The 15,207-nt window shown below is 42.6% G+C and overlaps 1 protein-coding gene across 1 annotated transcript in view; it reads left to right on the top strand.

The window, feature by feature from the left end:
• Positions 1–15,207, top strand: part of obscna (obscurin, cytoskeletal calmodulin and titin-interacting RhoGEF a) — a 41,056-nt gene that overhangs the window by 4,958 nt on the left and 20,891 nt on the right. Inside the window, exons 12-38 of the mRNA XM_079267335.1 lie at positions 81–347; positions 490–756; positions 1,281–1,553; positions 1,638–1,901; positions 2,074–2,340; positions 2,773–3,039; positions 3,170–3,439; positions 3,945–4,211; positions 5,081–5,356; positions 5,755–6,021; positions 6,124–6,150; positions 6,914–7,180; positions 7,900–8,166; positions 8,250–8,516; positions 8,611–8,877; positions 9,101–9,367; positions 9,708–9,974; positions 10,171–10,440; positions 10,599–10,895; positions 11,010–11,267; positions 11,478–11,744; positions 12,079–12,345; positions 12,582–12,848; positions 13,093–13,359; positions 13,640–13,906; positions 14,182–14,448; positions 14,715–14,981. Coding sequence (XP_079123461.1) covers positions 81–347; positions 490–756; positions 1,281–1,553; positions 1,638–1,901; positions 2,074–2,340; positions 2,773–3,039; positions 3,170–3,439; positions 3,945–4,211; positions 5,081–5,356; positions 5,755–6,021; positions 6,124–6,150; positions 6,914–7,180; positions 7,900–8,166; positions 8,250–8,516; positions 8,611–8,877; positions 9,101–9,367; positions 9,708–9,974; positions 10,171–10,440; positions 10,599–10,895; positions 11,010–11,267; positions 11,478–11,744; positions 12,079–12,345; positions 12,582–12,848; positions 13,093–13,359; positions 13,640–13,906; positions 14,182–14,448; positions 14,715–14,981 — 7,008 coding nt within the window. The remainder of the gene's footprint in view (positions 1–80; positions 348–489; positions 757–1,280; positions 1,554–1,637; positions 1,902–2,073; positions 2,341–2,772; positions 3,040–3,169; positions 3,440–3,944; positions 4,212–5,080; positions 5,357–5,754; positions 6,022–6,123; positions 6,151–6,913; positions 7,181–7,899; positions 8,167–8,249; positions 8,517–8,610; positions 8,878–9,100; positions 9,368–9,707; positions 9,975–10,170; positions 10,441–10,598; positions 10,896–11,009; positions 11,268–11,477; positions 11,745–12,078; positions 12,346–12,581; positions 12,849–13,092; positions 13,360–13,639; positions 13,907–14,181; positions 14,449–14,714; positions 14,982–15,207) is intronic.

Genomic DNA, 15,207 nt, shown 5'->3' with positions numbered 1-15,207 from the left:
AAAATGATCCGCAATATTTTGTTTCTGTAGGGGGAACTTGTCTCTGTGTTTTATTTTATTTTGAAATATGTCTCCTTTAGAGAAGCCAGTGCACATCTTCAGGGAGCTATTGGATGTCAAGGCGGTCCCGGGCGAGGACGCAGAGCTGAGCTGTGAGATCACCAAACCAGAAGCCACCATCCGTTGGCTGAAAAATGGCCACTTGATCAGACAGAGCTCCAAGTATGAGATGAGTGTGGATAAGAACCTGGCGCGATTGGTCATCAAGAATACCACCATCAGAGACTCTGGAGAGTACTGCTGTGAGGCTGTTGGCATTGCCTCACGTGCCAAGCTAGATATCAGAGGTCGGTGAATGTTGATGATGATTATTAATCGTCGTGCAATACTAGCCTCATGGTGATATGTCCTATTTTGCAACGTGGATCGGCGACTAGTGTAGTAAATCTGAAGCTCGACTCACTTTTCATTCTTCATTGTTCCTTTCAGAACTTCAGCACACATTTGCAATCGAGTTAAGGGACACGCGAGCAGAGGAAAAGGCTAAAGCTACCCTGGAGTGTGAGACCAGGCGGCCAGCCAAGCGGGTGACCTGGCTGAAGGGCATGGTGGAGCTGAGGTCTGGTAGGAAGTATGTCATCAGGCAGAAGGGTGTGGTGCTGTCCCTGACCATCACCTGTCTGGACAAATCAGACACAGATGTTTACACGTGTGATGTCGGTACCATGCGGAGCCGGGCCCAACTGACTGTGCACGGTGAGAACATAGTAAAGGGAACACTGGGCATTGCATCACTGTGGTTCAGGGTCACGGCAGTTGGGCTACTGTATGTGGGCCACATCAGGACGAATGCTGAATGTCAGCTAAAAAGTATATCTTTACTGTGGTTTTAAATGCTAAGCTAAAATGACCCTAAAAATGAATTGTATTATTATTAAAGGAGCTGTATTTAAAATTCTGAACATTAATATGGCAGCAAAGAACTATTTGCTATGAACAGATATAGTTGAGTAATATCGACCCGGGCAGAGAATGAAGATGCTCTCCTTCTGTGTGTGTTGTTATCTAAACTTCCCTGTGGTTTGTTGACATAGCCAGGCTGGCCTTGCATACTTTTAGTGCATGTGACCATGCCACGTTGAGTCGTTGAGAGGCAATCGAAATGCTCCCATTCTCGTATCTTGCACTTTTAAGTGTAATGCTCAGTGAACTACTAACGCCTACCATATATAATGTTTGTCGGAATTTCAACTTTTCGAACTGTTACGTCTTTCTCTCAGGTGAGAAGGTGTTGATCCTGGATGAATTAGAGGATGTTGAGTGTCTAGAAGACGACACGGTCACATTCAGGTGTCGAATTTGTCCCAATGACTACATCGGGGTCAAGTGGTATCTAGACGAGACTCTGCTGTACACCAATGAGCTCAATGAGATCCAGATGGTGCCCGGAGGCTACCACACCCTCACATTTAGACAGCTTGCTCGCAAAGACACCGGCACTATCTCGTTTGCAGCAGGGGACAAAAGATCCTATGCATCCCTGCTGGTTAGAGGTGAGTTTTTAATCTGCCAGAGTGTTTTATTTTACATTTTCACTGAACATTCCTTATTTTGCGTTCACTTCTTCATGTTACCAGAGAGGCGTCCCACCATCATTAAAGCACTGGAGGACTGTGAGGCTTTTGAAGGAGGTGGTTTGATTTTGTCTTGTTTGGCCTCCAAGCCATGTCACATCCTGTGGTACAAAGATGGCTGCCTGATGTGGAACTCCTCAAGGTATTTTGCCAGTCGTTCCGGCTGTGAGGCCCGGCTGACAATTCGGGAGGTCTGTAACAACGATGCCGGAGTGTACGAGTGCAGTGCTGGATCTGTTACAACTAGGGCCGTTGTAACTGTCAAAGGTATGAAAATAATTGTATAGACCTGTTATTACAGGACTGGTATTGCTTACTATTGCCCAATATTAAATGCCAGAGGGATGTGACTGATTATAATGGGTTGTACAGGTAGTGTTTGTAACATTATAAAATTTTGTATCATTCTATTTTTCATCCTGTTTGTTGTTGTTTTTAGCTATCCCAGCAGAGTTCACCCAGTCTTTAAAGTCTGTGGAGGCCAAAGAGGGGGAGATCGTGACCCTGACCTGTGAATACTCCCTGCCTGGGGTCCAGTTCCACTGGAGGAGAGGTTTTGAAAGTATCAGGTCTGGAGACAAGTACCTGATGAAACAGAGGAAGACAATCAATTCTCTGACCATAAAAGCCCTGAAGCCTGACGACTCAGGAGAATATACATGTCAGTGTAGAGATCACCGCACTACAGCAAGCCTCAAAGTACATGGTACGTCCTTAACTTTTCCTCACCTTCATGTGCAAACCTAATTTTACCAATAACCTACACAGTGCACAGTTTCATCAAAGCACACTTTCACAGAAGTGTATTTGAAAGTCAATTCATCATTTACTGTGTCTGATTCGCACAGATTTGCTGTTGTGCTCTGCAGTAATATTGATGCATGCACATTAAATCCGTCTATGGTTTATACTGTGGCTATTTGTCATGAACGGCAGCCAATGGAGCCAGTTCACGAGATTATTTCAACTAAAACCACCAGTGAAAAAAGTTTTTTTTACCATCCAGAATAAAATACAATATTGTCACTATAATTGTGGATGCTTGATTCTCTTCTCGGGACTATAGACTCGAGAGTCTGTATCATGAAACTACTTTGATTGATAAATATTTCTATTTCTATCTTGTATTATTTTCCAGCTATTCCCATCACATTCATACAGCAGTTAAAGAACATGCAAGCAGAGGAGGGAAGCAATCTCCTACTGCGCTGTGAGCTGTCTAAACCTGGAATTCCAGTGGAGTGGAGTAAGGGACATGAGCTGCTGAAGAATGGAGTTAAATACCAGATAAGGAAAAGGGAGACCACCCTGGAGCTTCTGATCTGGAAGCCTGTTTCTGAAGACAGTGGGGACTACAGCTGCCAGTGTGCTGATCAAGTGACATCCGCCACTGTCAAAATCACTGGTAAGACATAATTAACTAATGGGCTAATAGGTTTTAGTGACGTAATGATTTTAAATCCATTTTGACAATTGATGTTTATAATTATCAATAATTCATTCATGTCAATCTATACTCACCTGTGACTCCTCAGCACTCCCAGTAGCCTTCAAGCAGAAGCTGAGGAATGTGCTGATTGAGGAGGGCAACACTGCGACTCTACGCTGTGAGCTGTCAAAGTCTGGTCACACTGTGGAGTGGAGGAAGAGCGGGAATGAACTCATCAAGAGTGGAGAGAAATATCACATGAGGCAGAGAGAAGTGCTAATTGAACTGAGGATCTCTGATGTTACACCTGAGGACAGCGACATCTACACATGCATCTGTGAAAGCATAGAGACCACTGCGACGCTGACTGTTCATGGTGGGTTTTTGTTGTTGAAAGAGTTTCATTATGTTCCACTTTTTATATGGAGACAGAACAATAAAAGACAGAATTAGATCAGCAATGTTCCTTGTATGATAAGTAGGCTACTCACAAAACGTACATGGGAACTTCGATTGTCACATTCTATTGTTTCACAATGAACAAAATGATTTGAAAAAAATTGGTTGTGAACATCTGAACACCATTTGACAGTCTGCAGACAGTGAAGAGAAAAAAGAGAGTTAAAGTGTAAAAATAATCTGGTTTTGATTTAGAATCATGCAGCGAGTAGCCTACAGATCTGAGCATTTAAGAAATGAAAATATGATAGTTGCTACAATTTAGCAAGATGCTAAACTTTGTTTTAATTCTTCCCATCCAGGCAAATCACACAATTATGTTCAAGCAAAATAGCACAATAATACACAAACATAGATTGCTGTTTATTAGATTCTTGTGATTATTAATTTCTTCATGACCTCATTTAATCTTTGCCTGTCAGCTCTTCCCACCACCTTCAAGCAAAAACTGAAGAACTTCCAAGTGGAGGAAGGACACAGCGTCACGCTGGAATGTGCGATCTCTAAAGCGGGTGTCCCAGTGGAGTGGAGGCTTGGGGGAGCTCTGCTGGAGAACGGAGAGAAGTACCACATTAAGCAGAGGGGCTCGGCCCTCGAGTTGATCATCAGAGATGCTGAACCAGAGGACAGCGGGGTTTACACCTGTGTGTGTAGAGAGCAGAGGACAAAGGCCACGGTTAAAGTCATTGGTATGTTCAATGTGTGAGATGAGTGAAGGGAAGCATACCTTCTTGTTTCTTTGTTCATTGTTAATTTATCTTTTTTTAGAAGTATATTGACCTACTTGTATTGCCAGCAATCACGGCCGACATTAGGCCAAGACATACTGTCGTTAAGAGGCTGTAGCGGGCTCTGATTTAAAGCTAGAATGAAGATATTGAATGTGAAAGTAGATGACTTAAGGCATCCAATCAACCAAGTCCTGGCTAACTCGGCAGGAAGGAGGCTAAATAACTGTTCAAAGTAAGGCTACATTTTAGCTTTACTCAGAGACATTTATGCTAATCCCATGCAATTTGGGACAAAAAAACTAAACGTTGTTTGCATGTAGTATACATGTATTATTTTTGTCTATTCTAAAAATTGGTGTATTTGAATATTCCTAATCGAACCAGTCTTGAAAAAGTGGAAAAGCTAAGATTCTTGTGGATCCAATGAGCCCAATTGTATGTGGCTGGTTATGACTTCTAACATAATCATAGGCTCATGGAACTTTACAACAACAAACAAACAATGGCTTTCATAGGTATATTGACAATAAAGGGGTTTCTGAGCAATTTCTAGAATAAAGACATACAAGTGCAGGGGAATGGCCATCATGTTCTCAGCCCTTCAAGACTCAATCAAACAGTGTTTATTACATATTTATGACCTTAAAAGCTTGACAAAGTGCTGAGCTGCTTTCAGATGATGTAAACTTCTCTGTGGCTCATACTGTTGACCTGCTATCCCCCTTACAGAACCCCCGTCTCCCCCTAAAAAAGACAAAAATGGGTTACTGATCTTGCTTGTGTTCCAGTTTACATGTATAGTACAGTATCTGTGTTTGGCTCCACAGCTGTTCCCGCCACATTTAAAGGAAGTCTGAAGAGCCAGGAGGCTGAGGAAGGGAACAGTGTGAATTTACGCTGTGAGCTGTCAAAGAAGGGAGTCCCGGTGCAGTGGCAGAGAGACACTCAGGTCATATCTGAGCAGATATATCGGGGGAAGTATCAGATGAAGTTTGAAGGAAAGACAGCTCAGATGACAATTCTCAACGTCCAACCAGAAGATGCAGGGAAGTACAGCTGCATCACAGGAGATCAGAAAACCACCGCTGAAGTCAAAGTGAAACGTATGTTTGAAGCAAAAGAACTTGCAAAGACCAATGAGAACACATCTGTTGCCCATATTAGCAAATAATAACTCTGGTTTTAAACAAGTCAGCTTGATAATATCTAAAAAGCCGTTATTATGGGTGTCTATGACTCAGCTGTCTCTGTGGATCTCTTATTTACTGAGGTGACTTAGTGATACATAAGTTCGTTGAGCGCAAAATCCCAAAACCCACACCTATGATACCAAAGTGTTTTTTTAATGGTGTCAAGGAGAGATGGAACAGGAAAATGGAAGAACAAAAAATCTAGGAGTGAGGGAAGAGCATGAGGGCAAGAGCATTTGATCAAGAGTAAAGGGCAGGTAGCAAATCAATGCAATCAATGAATACAGGGTATTCTACTCTACCCACAACAGCACTCCCTGTGACATTCAAACGAGAGATCCAACGCCTGGTGGTGAAGGAAGGGGACAGTGGAGTTTTCTGCTGTGAGCTCTCCAAACCCGGAGCTCCAGTGGAGTGGAGGAAAGGCAGGGCGATCCTAAAGCCTGGAGACAAATATGAGATGAAGCAGGAGGGACCTTTCACGAAACTGGTCGTCAACGACGTAGAGGAGAGCGATGCTGGCAAATATATCTGCAAGACTAAAGACAGCCAATCGACTGCTGAGCTCACTGTCCAAGGTAAGAGAAATATAAAGTCAAAACTCCCCCACGTATGTTGAATTCATTATTTTGTGAAGCACATTTTTTTGTTTTCTTAAATTCTCCCAATGTATTCAACAGAATCACCTGAGCGCAGACGCCAACGAGGTCAGCTGTAACGTAGTACAATAAAAAACAAAATAGACCCAGTGTGTATTAGCACTGTGTGGGCTCCATTATGTAGATTCACTGAAACTCAATGGAGGGATTACTTCATATCTTGTCCTGCTTACGGCTTAATGTCACAGTACTTGGCGTGTATTGTACATTACTCATAAGCTGGGTGAAAAGATACAGTAGATGGGATGTGGATTCACGTCATGTGGGATGTGTAGCCAATAGTTTGCAATTACATACATCCCAAACTGTAACTAAATTTGAGCATCAGTATTGGCTTTAGTGTTTTTCATGTAAGTGATATTACGTGTTTAATATGTAATATCATACCATATAATTCATTCCACTGTCCAATTTGAAATGAATAGTTTACATGCTGTGTTATTTACATCACTGCTACAATGTAACTTCCATGTAATATTGATGATGTTCCTTGTCATACTTGAGAAAATTAAATGTGTTATTGAATTCAGTAGAATTGTGCATGATCATATGACTATTACCACGTTTACTTTTTCGCTGTTTTGGTCTGAATGAGATTAGCTCTCCGTCAATCTTTATTTGGCTCAAAATTTTCATTCTTGTTAAAGCTTTAAGCTTTTCAGGCTGCAAAAACTATTTTCTTTTTGGGAATTAATTCTAATGTGATCATTAATTCTCAGTGTGGGAAATGCTTTTTTCCGCTTTTATTTCTTTTAGCTGATTTCCAATTTTATGTACTTTTTTAAAAATAAGATTTGACTCTTATTGACAGATTTACCACCAAGCTTTAAGACGCCGCTCGTCAACCAGGAGGAGACGGAGGGCAACAGCATGTTTCTGCGCTGTGAGCTCAACAAACCTGCCCCTTCGGTGGAGTGGAGGAGAGGAGGAGAGCTGCTGAAAAATGGAGACAAATACCAGATGAGGAAGAAGGATCTGCAGGTGGAGATGAAGATTGCAGACCTTAGTCTGGATGACACTGGAGATTACACCTGTATATGTGGAGAAAAAAGTACAAAAGCTCGGATCATGGTGAATGGTGAGTACTGCATACGCGACTGTACAATAAGTTGCATTGTTTTGCTTTCGTGCTTTTGAATGCACTCAAACAGCTGATATATACATGTCAAAAGATCAAATATAAACATACAATTGAATCTATCAGTAAAGAGTAAAACAACACAGAACTAAATGCAAAACGGACAAAATTGACATGAGCAATACAGAGTTATTGTTGGTTTCAGTGGATTTCATAATATTTGGTTGGTTGAAAGTTGTAATATATCGGTACAGTAGGGTGATATGATAATGGATAGATATGTTTGCGATTATAGCACAGCTTCAAAAAAACTTTGGAAACTAATTTAAAACACAAAGTTCTCTGAAAGTCCAGAAGATTGACTGGCATTTTTTATTTTGGTGACATCTTTGTCGTTGTGCTTGCTAGAACTTGGAAAAACGGCGTCTTGCATTATAAGCTCTGTCTTTGCATTTCTGCTGATGATGATGTTTCTGGCGTTTTGTTTTTCAGTCCATTTGTTTTTGTTTTGGCAACATTACACTTCCTTTTGTGTTTATTCCAAAGAAACCAACAACTAAACTGAGACCAGGTGACATCAATATGATGTCAATGCTTTCCTGGCCATGGTTGCGCCAACTTGAATTGTTAGCTGAGACAAGAGAGCAGCAAAACAGACATTCCTCCATATGGAAATGTTTCCGATCATTTTGATATTCATCCCCTGTGGTCTGTTCTAGAGCGGCCCATCAAATTCCTTCAAGAACTGAGGAATATTCAGGTGCAGGAAGGCAATGGAGTGACACTGTGCTGTGAGCTCTCCAAACCTGGCACTCCAGCGCAATGGAAGAAGGGAGACAATGCGTTGACCAACGGAGAGAAATACCAGATGAAGCCGAGTGGCTCCACCTTGGAGCTCGTCATCAAAAAAAGCCAGCCCGAGGACAGTGGCACATACAGCTGTGTTTGTGATGACATAAAAACTACGGCCACCATCATCATCACTGGTGAGAACCATACACATTATGTCCCAGAAAACATGATTATGCTTTGGCAATTTGCACATCCTATTTTCGCGGTCATTCCTCAGCGATCCCGGTAACTTTCAAGCAAAAGTTGAAGAACCAGGAAGCCGTTGAGGAGGGCAGCGTGACACTGCGCTGTGAGCTTTCTAAACCAGGAGTCCCAGTGGAGTGGAGGAAAGATGCTCAGCTTCTGAAGGAGGGAGACAAATATCAGATGAAACAGGAGGGCAGGATGGCTGAGTTGCTGATTAGAAATTTGACTCTCGCAGATTTGGGGGAGTACAGCTGTTTTGTTGGCACTGTTGTGACTTCAGCTGACATCAAAGTAAGAGGTATGTTTTCCATGGAAAGACATTGTTCAGCTGGTTATTTGTTTCTGAAATGAATGTAAGAGTGCACTGTTGCAATTTTGCTGTTTTTCCTCAGCAATTCCTGTAACATTTAAACAAGAGGTGGAGAATTTGGAGGTGAAGGAAGGGGACAGTGGTGTTTTCTGCTGTGAGCTCTCCAAACCTGGAGCTCCAGTGGACTGGAGGAAAGGCAGAGTCATCCTCAAACCTGGATACAAATATGAGATGAAACAGGAGGGACGTCTCACTAAACTGATCATCAACAACATGGAGGAGAGTGATGCAGGGAAATACATCTGCAAGACTAAAGACACACAATCAACTGCTGAGCTCACCGTCAAAGGTAAAGTCGAAACCCCACGCCGAAACCATGATATGTAAGCCTTTCTCAGATTGAAGTAAATTGAGAGAACTGACTAAAATAGAATCAAGTAAAATGATATAAATCAATAAAAGATGTTATATGATTTAAAATTAGGAGTAAGAAACTCCCAATCAAGCAACTGCTACTAATTAACTGAACATTTTCAAAGAAAATAACCAGTCCTTGGTTCTTCTCCTCTCAGCTCCTCCCATCACATTCAAGGCAAAGTTAAGGAACCAGCAGGTGGAGGAGGAGAACAGCGTGACGTTGAACTGTGAGCTGTCGAAGCCCGGCCTCGCTGTGGAGTGGAGGAAAGGACAAGAGATGCTGAAGAATAATTTTAAGTACCAGATAAAAAACCGAAACAGCAGCATGGAGCTGACCATAAAAAACGCACAGCTGGAAGACAGCGGCCTTTACAGCTGTGTGTGCGGTGACGTCAAGACCACAGCCAACATCACCATTACACGTAAGCCAAGAGTGTAAATGCAAGCGAGTGTGTTGAGTGTTTTTGCATTTAAAAAAAAGACATTTGTGATTTTGCAGGTTTTAAAGTTGTGCATTTGAATGAATGAGGGAGTAAAAGAGTGAAAATATCTTTCAAGGAAAAAACTAAAATGTTATACCACCCTACCTCTTGAAATGTTCTTCATTTAGCTTATTTCATAAATTATTTTTCTTTTGCCTTTCTTTGTAGAACAATGGCTATTTTTTCTGCTCCCAAGAGTAAAGTGTTTTGACCTCACCAAAGTCAAAGGCTTTAACATAAAAACAAACAAAAAACAATACAACATCAACTTTCTCAACAGCTATCCCCCTCACCTTTAAGATGGGTCTGAAGAACCAGGAGGCCCCCGAAGGAGGTAACGTGTCCCTCCGCTGTGAGCTGTCCAGGGCCGGGGTGCCTGTGCAGTGGTGGAAGGCGGAGGACCAGCTCCATCATGGGGGAAGATATCAGATGACACTGAAGGATAAGACAGCCGAGATGCACATCAAAAACATCCAGCCCGAGGATGTCGGGGAGTACAGCTGTGTCTTGGGAGAGCAGAAGACTACGGCTGAAGTCAACGTGAGAGGTATTTGACACGCTGCCATTTATACATGCACTTAAAACTTTCATTGCGTTTCATAGTTGTTGTTGATGGAGTTATCTTTAATTGACAAGCCGTTAACAGTGTGAGAACGAAGCTGAAGATAATTACGTCAGTATTTTCCATTTTTGGTGTAAATTCAGCATTTGTAACACAATGTTTCCTTACTTTCTGTTACCAGCGGCAGCATCAGTGTTCTTTGAAAAGGAACTGGAGAGCCAAGCGGTGATGGAGGGGAAATCTGTGCTGTTGTCTTGTGAAGTTTCCAGTGCTACTGTCCCTGTCACTTGGAAGAAGGACAACACTGTGGTGGAAGAAGGGGGACAATGCATTTTAAAGAACAAAGGCCCCAGACACACACTAGAAATCAAGAAACTTCACCTTGAGGATGCTGGAGAGTACTGCTGTATCACCAGAGGCAAGAGGAGCACTGCCAAGCTGATTGTGAGGGGTAGGTGGATGCTACAGCAGACTTTCATCCTTTACAAACTGATATATTTGACTAACTCATTCAAAAGAAATGTGCCATGAATAAAAGCAACAGGTCGCTCTCATCTAGGTTGTTGTAAATATTTCCCATTCCATCTCTAAAAAGTCAGCTGCATATAGCTTCCTCTTCCTCCACAGAGCGCGTGCGGATCGTCACAGAGCTGCAAGGTATAACGGTGGCCGCGGGTGAAGATGCAGTGTTTGTGTGTGAGCTGAGCCATGCAGACGTGAGTGAGGGTGTCTGGTGGCTCGGCTCCAGCCCTCTGCAGAAGAACGAGATGAACCAGATGACGTGGCAGGGTCGCCAGCACCGACTGGTCCTCACCATGACAACACCTGAAGAGACGGGCATTGTGGCATTTGTGGTTGGGGAGGAGAGGACCTCCGCACGTCTGCTGGTTGTTCCTAAGGCCAAAGGTGAGCATGAGGCAAAGAGTGCATTTTCTTTATATTTTGCAGAATTCAGTGCTGTGTTTATTTCAGCTAAATGCTTTCCCCTGAGTCATTCTAAAGTTTGATTTCAAATTCTAGTTTCATTTGAGGAGAAGCCTAAAGACGCTGTGATCATGGAAGGAGAGACGGCCACTTTGTCCTGCACAACCTCGGATTTTACCTCGCCGGTTACGTGGAGGCGCCACCACATCCCCCTCCAAAACGGTGATAAATATGAGATACGCAAAGAGGGAAAAGTCAACATATTGCTTATCCGTGATGTGGGTCCCCTGGATACTGGCACATACTCCTGTGATACAGGAGATGTGCAGAGTAGTGCCAAACTTACTGTCACAGGTAAAAATGGAAGTTATGTTGCTTTTAGATAGTGGATTGTTGATACACGATCGAATGAAAAAAGTCTGTAAAACGTACCTTCCTCCTTGGAATGATAAATGTCACGCCTGTTGTCTTTGAAAAGTAATTATATTTGTCAAACTATACCATACTACTACACTAAATTACGATATTTTTAACCCACACGTGTCCTTCTCTCCTATTTCCCAGAGCTCCCACCATTCTTCCAAGAAGAACTGCAAAGTGTGGAAGTCGAGGAGGGAGGCTCAGCCTCTCTGTACTGTGAGCTGTCTAAACTTGGAGTGCCGATTCAATGGATGAAGAACAGGCTGCCACTAAGAGCCAGCAGAAAGTACGAGATCAGGCAGGACGGCTGCCTCCTCCAGCTAAACGTCAAGGAGCTCAAACTTGAGGATAGCGGCAATTATAGCTGTCAAGCAGGAAGTGCAGAGATCAGTGCTACTGTGTCAGTGAAAGGTGTGTGCATTTGGCAGTAAACAATTGCTGTTTCCTCTGTTTGCATTTAACCACACGACAACATTCAATGTACTGCAAATTTTTACGATATCAGAAATACACTTCTGTAATGTATTTGTAAGTTACTCACTACTTTTTGGAACTCATCGCATTTTCCAACATAGTAATTGCCACACAAATGTTTCCAAATGGAATTTAATCAGAGTACTTTTTTGACAGTACTGAATGCAGTCCAGCCCACATATTTGTGACTCAAATGCTGCATGTACTATTGTACTAAATTAACACGCTAACCTAGATGTATAAATTTATTCTTTCTAACCTTTTTTCTCAGAGCTCCCTCCATTCTTCAAAAAAGAATTAAGAAGTGTGGAGGCTGAAGAGGGAGGTACAGCCTCTCTGTGCTGCGAGCTGTCTAAAGCTGGAGTGTCGGTACAATGGAAGAAGAACAGGCTGCCACTGAGAGCCAGGGGGAAGTACGAGATGAAGCAGGATGGCTGCCTCCTGCAGCTCCACATCAAAGAACTCAAACCTGAAGACAGTGGAAGCTACTCATGTCAAGCACAAAGTGCAGAAACCACTGCTACTGTGTCTGTAAAAGGTTTGTTCATTTGGAAATCTGCATGGTAAATTTTACAGTAAAGCTCTACATCATGGAAAACAATTTTCAAATGATTAGTTGTTCACTTCTGAACTTGCTGAAACTCAATATTTTCCAGTAGTGTAAATCTATTGTGTACATTTTTTTTAGCCTTAACTTGATTATGTCTTCAATTAAATTTCTGTTCTGCAAAAACAGCCCACTGTGTTACTCCATTAACATTTTATATTTCACAGAACTCCCACCATTTTTCAAAGAAGAATTGCAGAACATGAAGGTAGAGGAGGGAGATACAGCCTCCCTGTGCTGTGAGCTGTCCAAACCTGGCGTATCTGCACAATGGAAGAAGAACAAGCTGCCACTGAGAGCCGACAGGAAGTATGAGATGAAGCAGGATGGCTGCCTCCTCCAGCTCCACATCAAGGATCTCAAACCCGAGGACAGCGGCAGCTACACGTGTCAAGCAGGAAGTGCTGAGACCACTGCTACTGTGTCAGTGAAAGGTCTGTGCATTTGGAGAATTCTGACTTTATCAGAACATTTTAGTCTCAGAACAAATGCTTTTCTGAACTTTCTCTGGTTGATCTGGCAGTCATTATGTTAGCCTACACTTCATGGTAAAACCACTCACTAAGAAAATAGGTTTTCCCAAAAACAAAAAAAAAGGTACAAATTTTGTGCTGGTGAGTTTTGAAACACTTTTGCCATTGCATGTTTGATTCTGTTTTTCCTTGCTGATTTCCTCAGAGCTCCCACCATTCTTCAAGGAAGACTTAGAAAGTGTGGAGGCTGAAGAGGGAGGCACAGCCTCTCTGTGCTGTGAGCTGTCTAAGCCTGGAGAGTCAGTGCAATGGAGGAAAAACAAGCTGCCACTGAGAGCCAGCAGGAAGTATGAGATGAAACAAGATGGCTGCCTCCTCCAGCTGCACATAAAGGATCTCAAACCCGAGGACAGTGGCAGCTACACATGTCAAGCAGAGTGTGCAGATACCACTGCGACTGTGACAGTGAAAGGTGTGTGCGTTTGGCAGTGAACAGTTCAGTATTTGCTCTGCATGCATTTGAGCACACAGCAAAATCCAGTGTACTTTCTTAAGATTCTCTTAAGTTTATGGAATATGTTATGTTGCTATTATTGTTGTTTAGCTGTCTACATTGTAAGTTGGTCGAAATGCTTTGATATCTGCATTACCAAACACATTTCTTCCTGTTTGCTAGGTCACAAGCATTCTCTGATTCCACATAAGATGTATAATTATGTTTTTCCCCCCAATCCATATACCCATATTTGCAGAGCTTATACCATTCTTCAACAAAGAATTACAAAGTGTTGAGGCTGAGGAAGGAGGCACAACCTCTTTGTGCTGTGAGCTGTCGAAAGCTGGAGTGTCGGTACAATGGAAGAAGACCAGGCTGCCACTGAGAGCGAACAGAAAGTATGAGATGAAACAAGATGGCTGCCTCCTCCAGCTTCACATCAAGGATCTCAAACCCGAGGACAGCGGCAGCTACACATGTCAAGCAGAGAGTGCAGAGACCACTGCGACTGTGACAGTGAGAGGTGTGTGCATTTGGCAGCGACAATTTTAGTATCTGCTCTGCATGCATTTGCGCATACAGCAAAATCCAGTGTACTTTCTTAGGCTTCTCTTATGGAACATGTTATGTTGCTATAATTGTTAGTTAGCTATCTACATTATAAGTTGGTCGAAACGTTTTGATGACATCTGTATTACCAAACACATTTCCTCCTGTTTGTTAGGTCACAAGCATTCTCTGATTCCACATAAGATGTATAATTATGTTTCCCCCCAATCCATACACCCATATTTGCAGAGCTTATACCATTCTTCAACAAAGAATTACAAAGTGTGGAGGCTGAGGAAGGAGGCACAACCTCTTTGTGCTGTGAGCTGTCGAAAGCTGGAGTGTCGGTACAATGGAAGAAGAACAGGCTGCCACTGAGAGCGAACAGAAAATATGAGATGAAACAAGATGGCTGCCTCCTCCAGCTGCACATCAAGGATCTCAAACCCGAGGACAGCGGCAGCTACTCATGTCAAGCAGAGAGTGCAGAGACCACTGCGACTGTGACAGTGAAAGGTGTGTGCATTTGGCAGTGAACAGTTTAGTATTTGCGCTGCATGCATTTGCGCACACAGCAAAATCAAGATTCTCTTAAGGTTGTGGAATATGTTATGTTGCTATTATTGTTATTTAGCTATTTACATTGTAAGTTGGTCAAAAAGCTTTGATGATATCTGCATTACCAAACACATTTCCTCCTATTTGTTAGGCTCAAGCATTCTCTGATTCCACTTAATGCATAATTATGTTTTTCCCCCCAATCCACATACCCATATTTGCAGAGCTTATACCATTCTTCAACAAAGAATTACAAAGTGTCGAGGCTGAGGAGGGAGGCACAACATATCTGTGCTGTGAGCTGTCCAAAGCTGGAGTGTCGGTACAATGGAAGAAGAACAGGCTGCCACTGAGAGCGAACAGGAAGTACGAGATGAAGCAAGATGGCTGCCTCCTCCAGCTGCACATCAAGGATCTCAAACCTGAGGACAGCGGCAGCTATACATGTCAAGCAGAAAGGACAGAGACCACTGCTACCGTATCAGTGAAAGGTCTGTGCATTTGGCAATGAAAACAAATCTGTGTTAGCAATGCATGCATTCAACCTCATGCCAAAATTTGAAGTAGGCTACTGATGTTTGTCTAAACGTTTTGGTATGTAGGCTACTGAGCTGCTATTTCTACAGTTCCATCAATCTATATTATACCTTTGCTGACAAGTCTTTATACTGTGTGCATCACCAAAGACAATTTGGTCCTCTTCCATTTAGGTTTCAA

This window comes from Melanostigma gelatinosum (genome assembly GCF_949748355.1).
Source record: "Melanostigma gelatinosum genome assembly, chromosome: 4".
In the NCBI taxonomy this organism is placed as follows: domain Eukaryota; kingdom Metazoa; phylum Chordata; class Actinopteri; order Perciformes; family Zoarcidae; genus Melanostigma; species Melanostigma gelatinosum.
The sequence above is the reverse complement of the archived record's forward strand: the minus strand, read 5'-3'. Positions and strand labels throughout refer to the sequence as shown.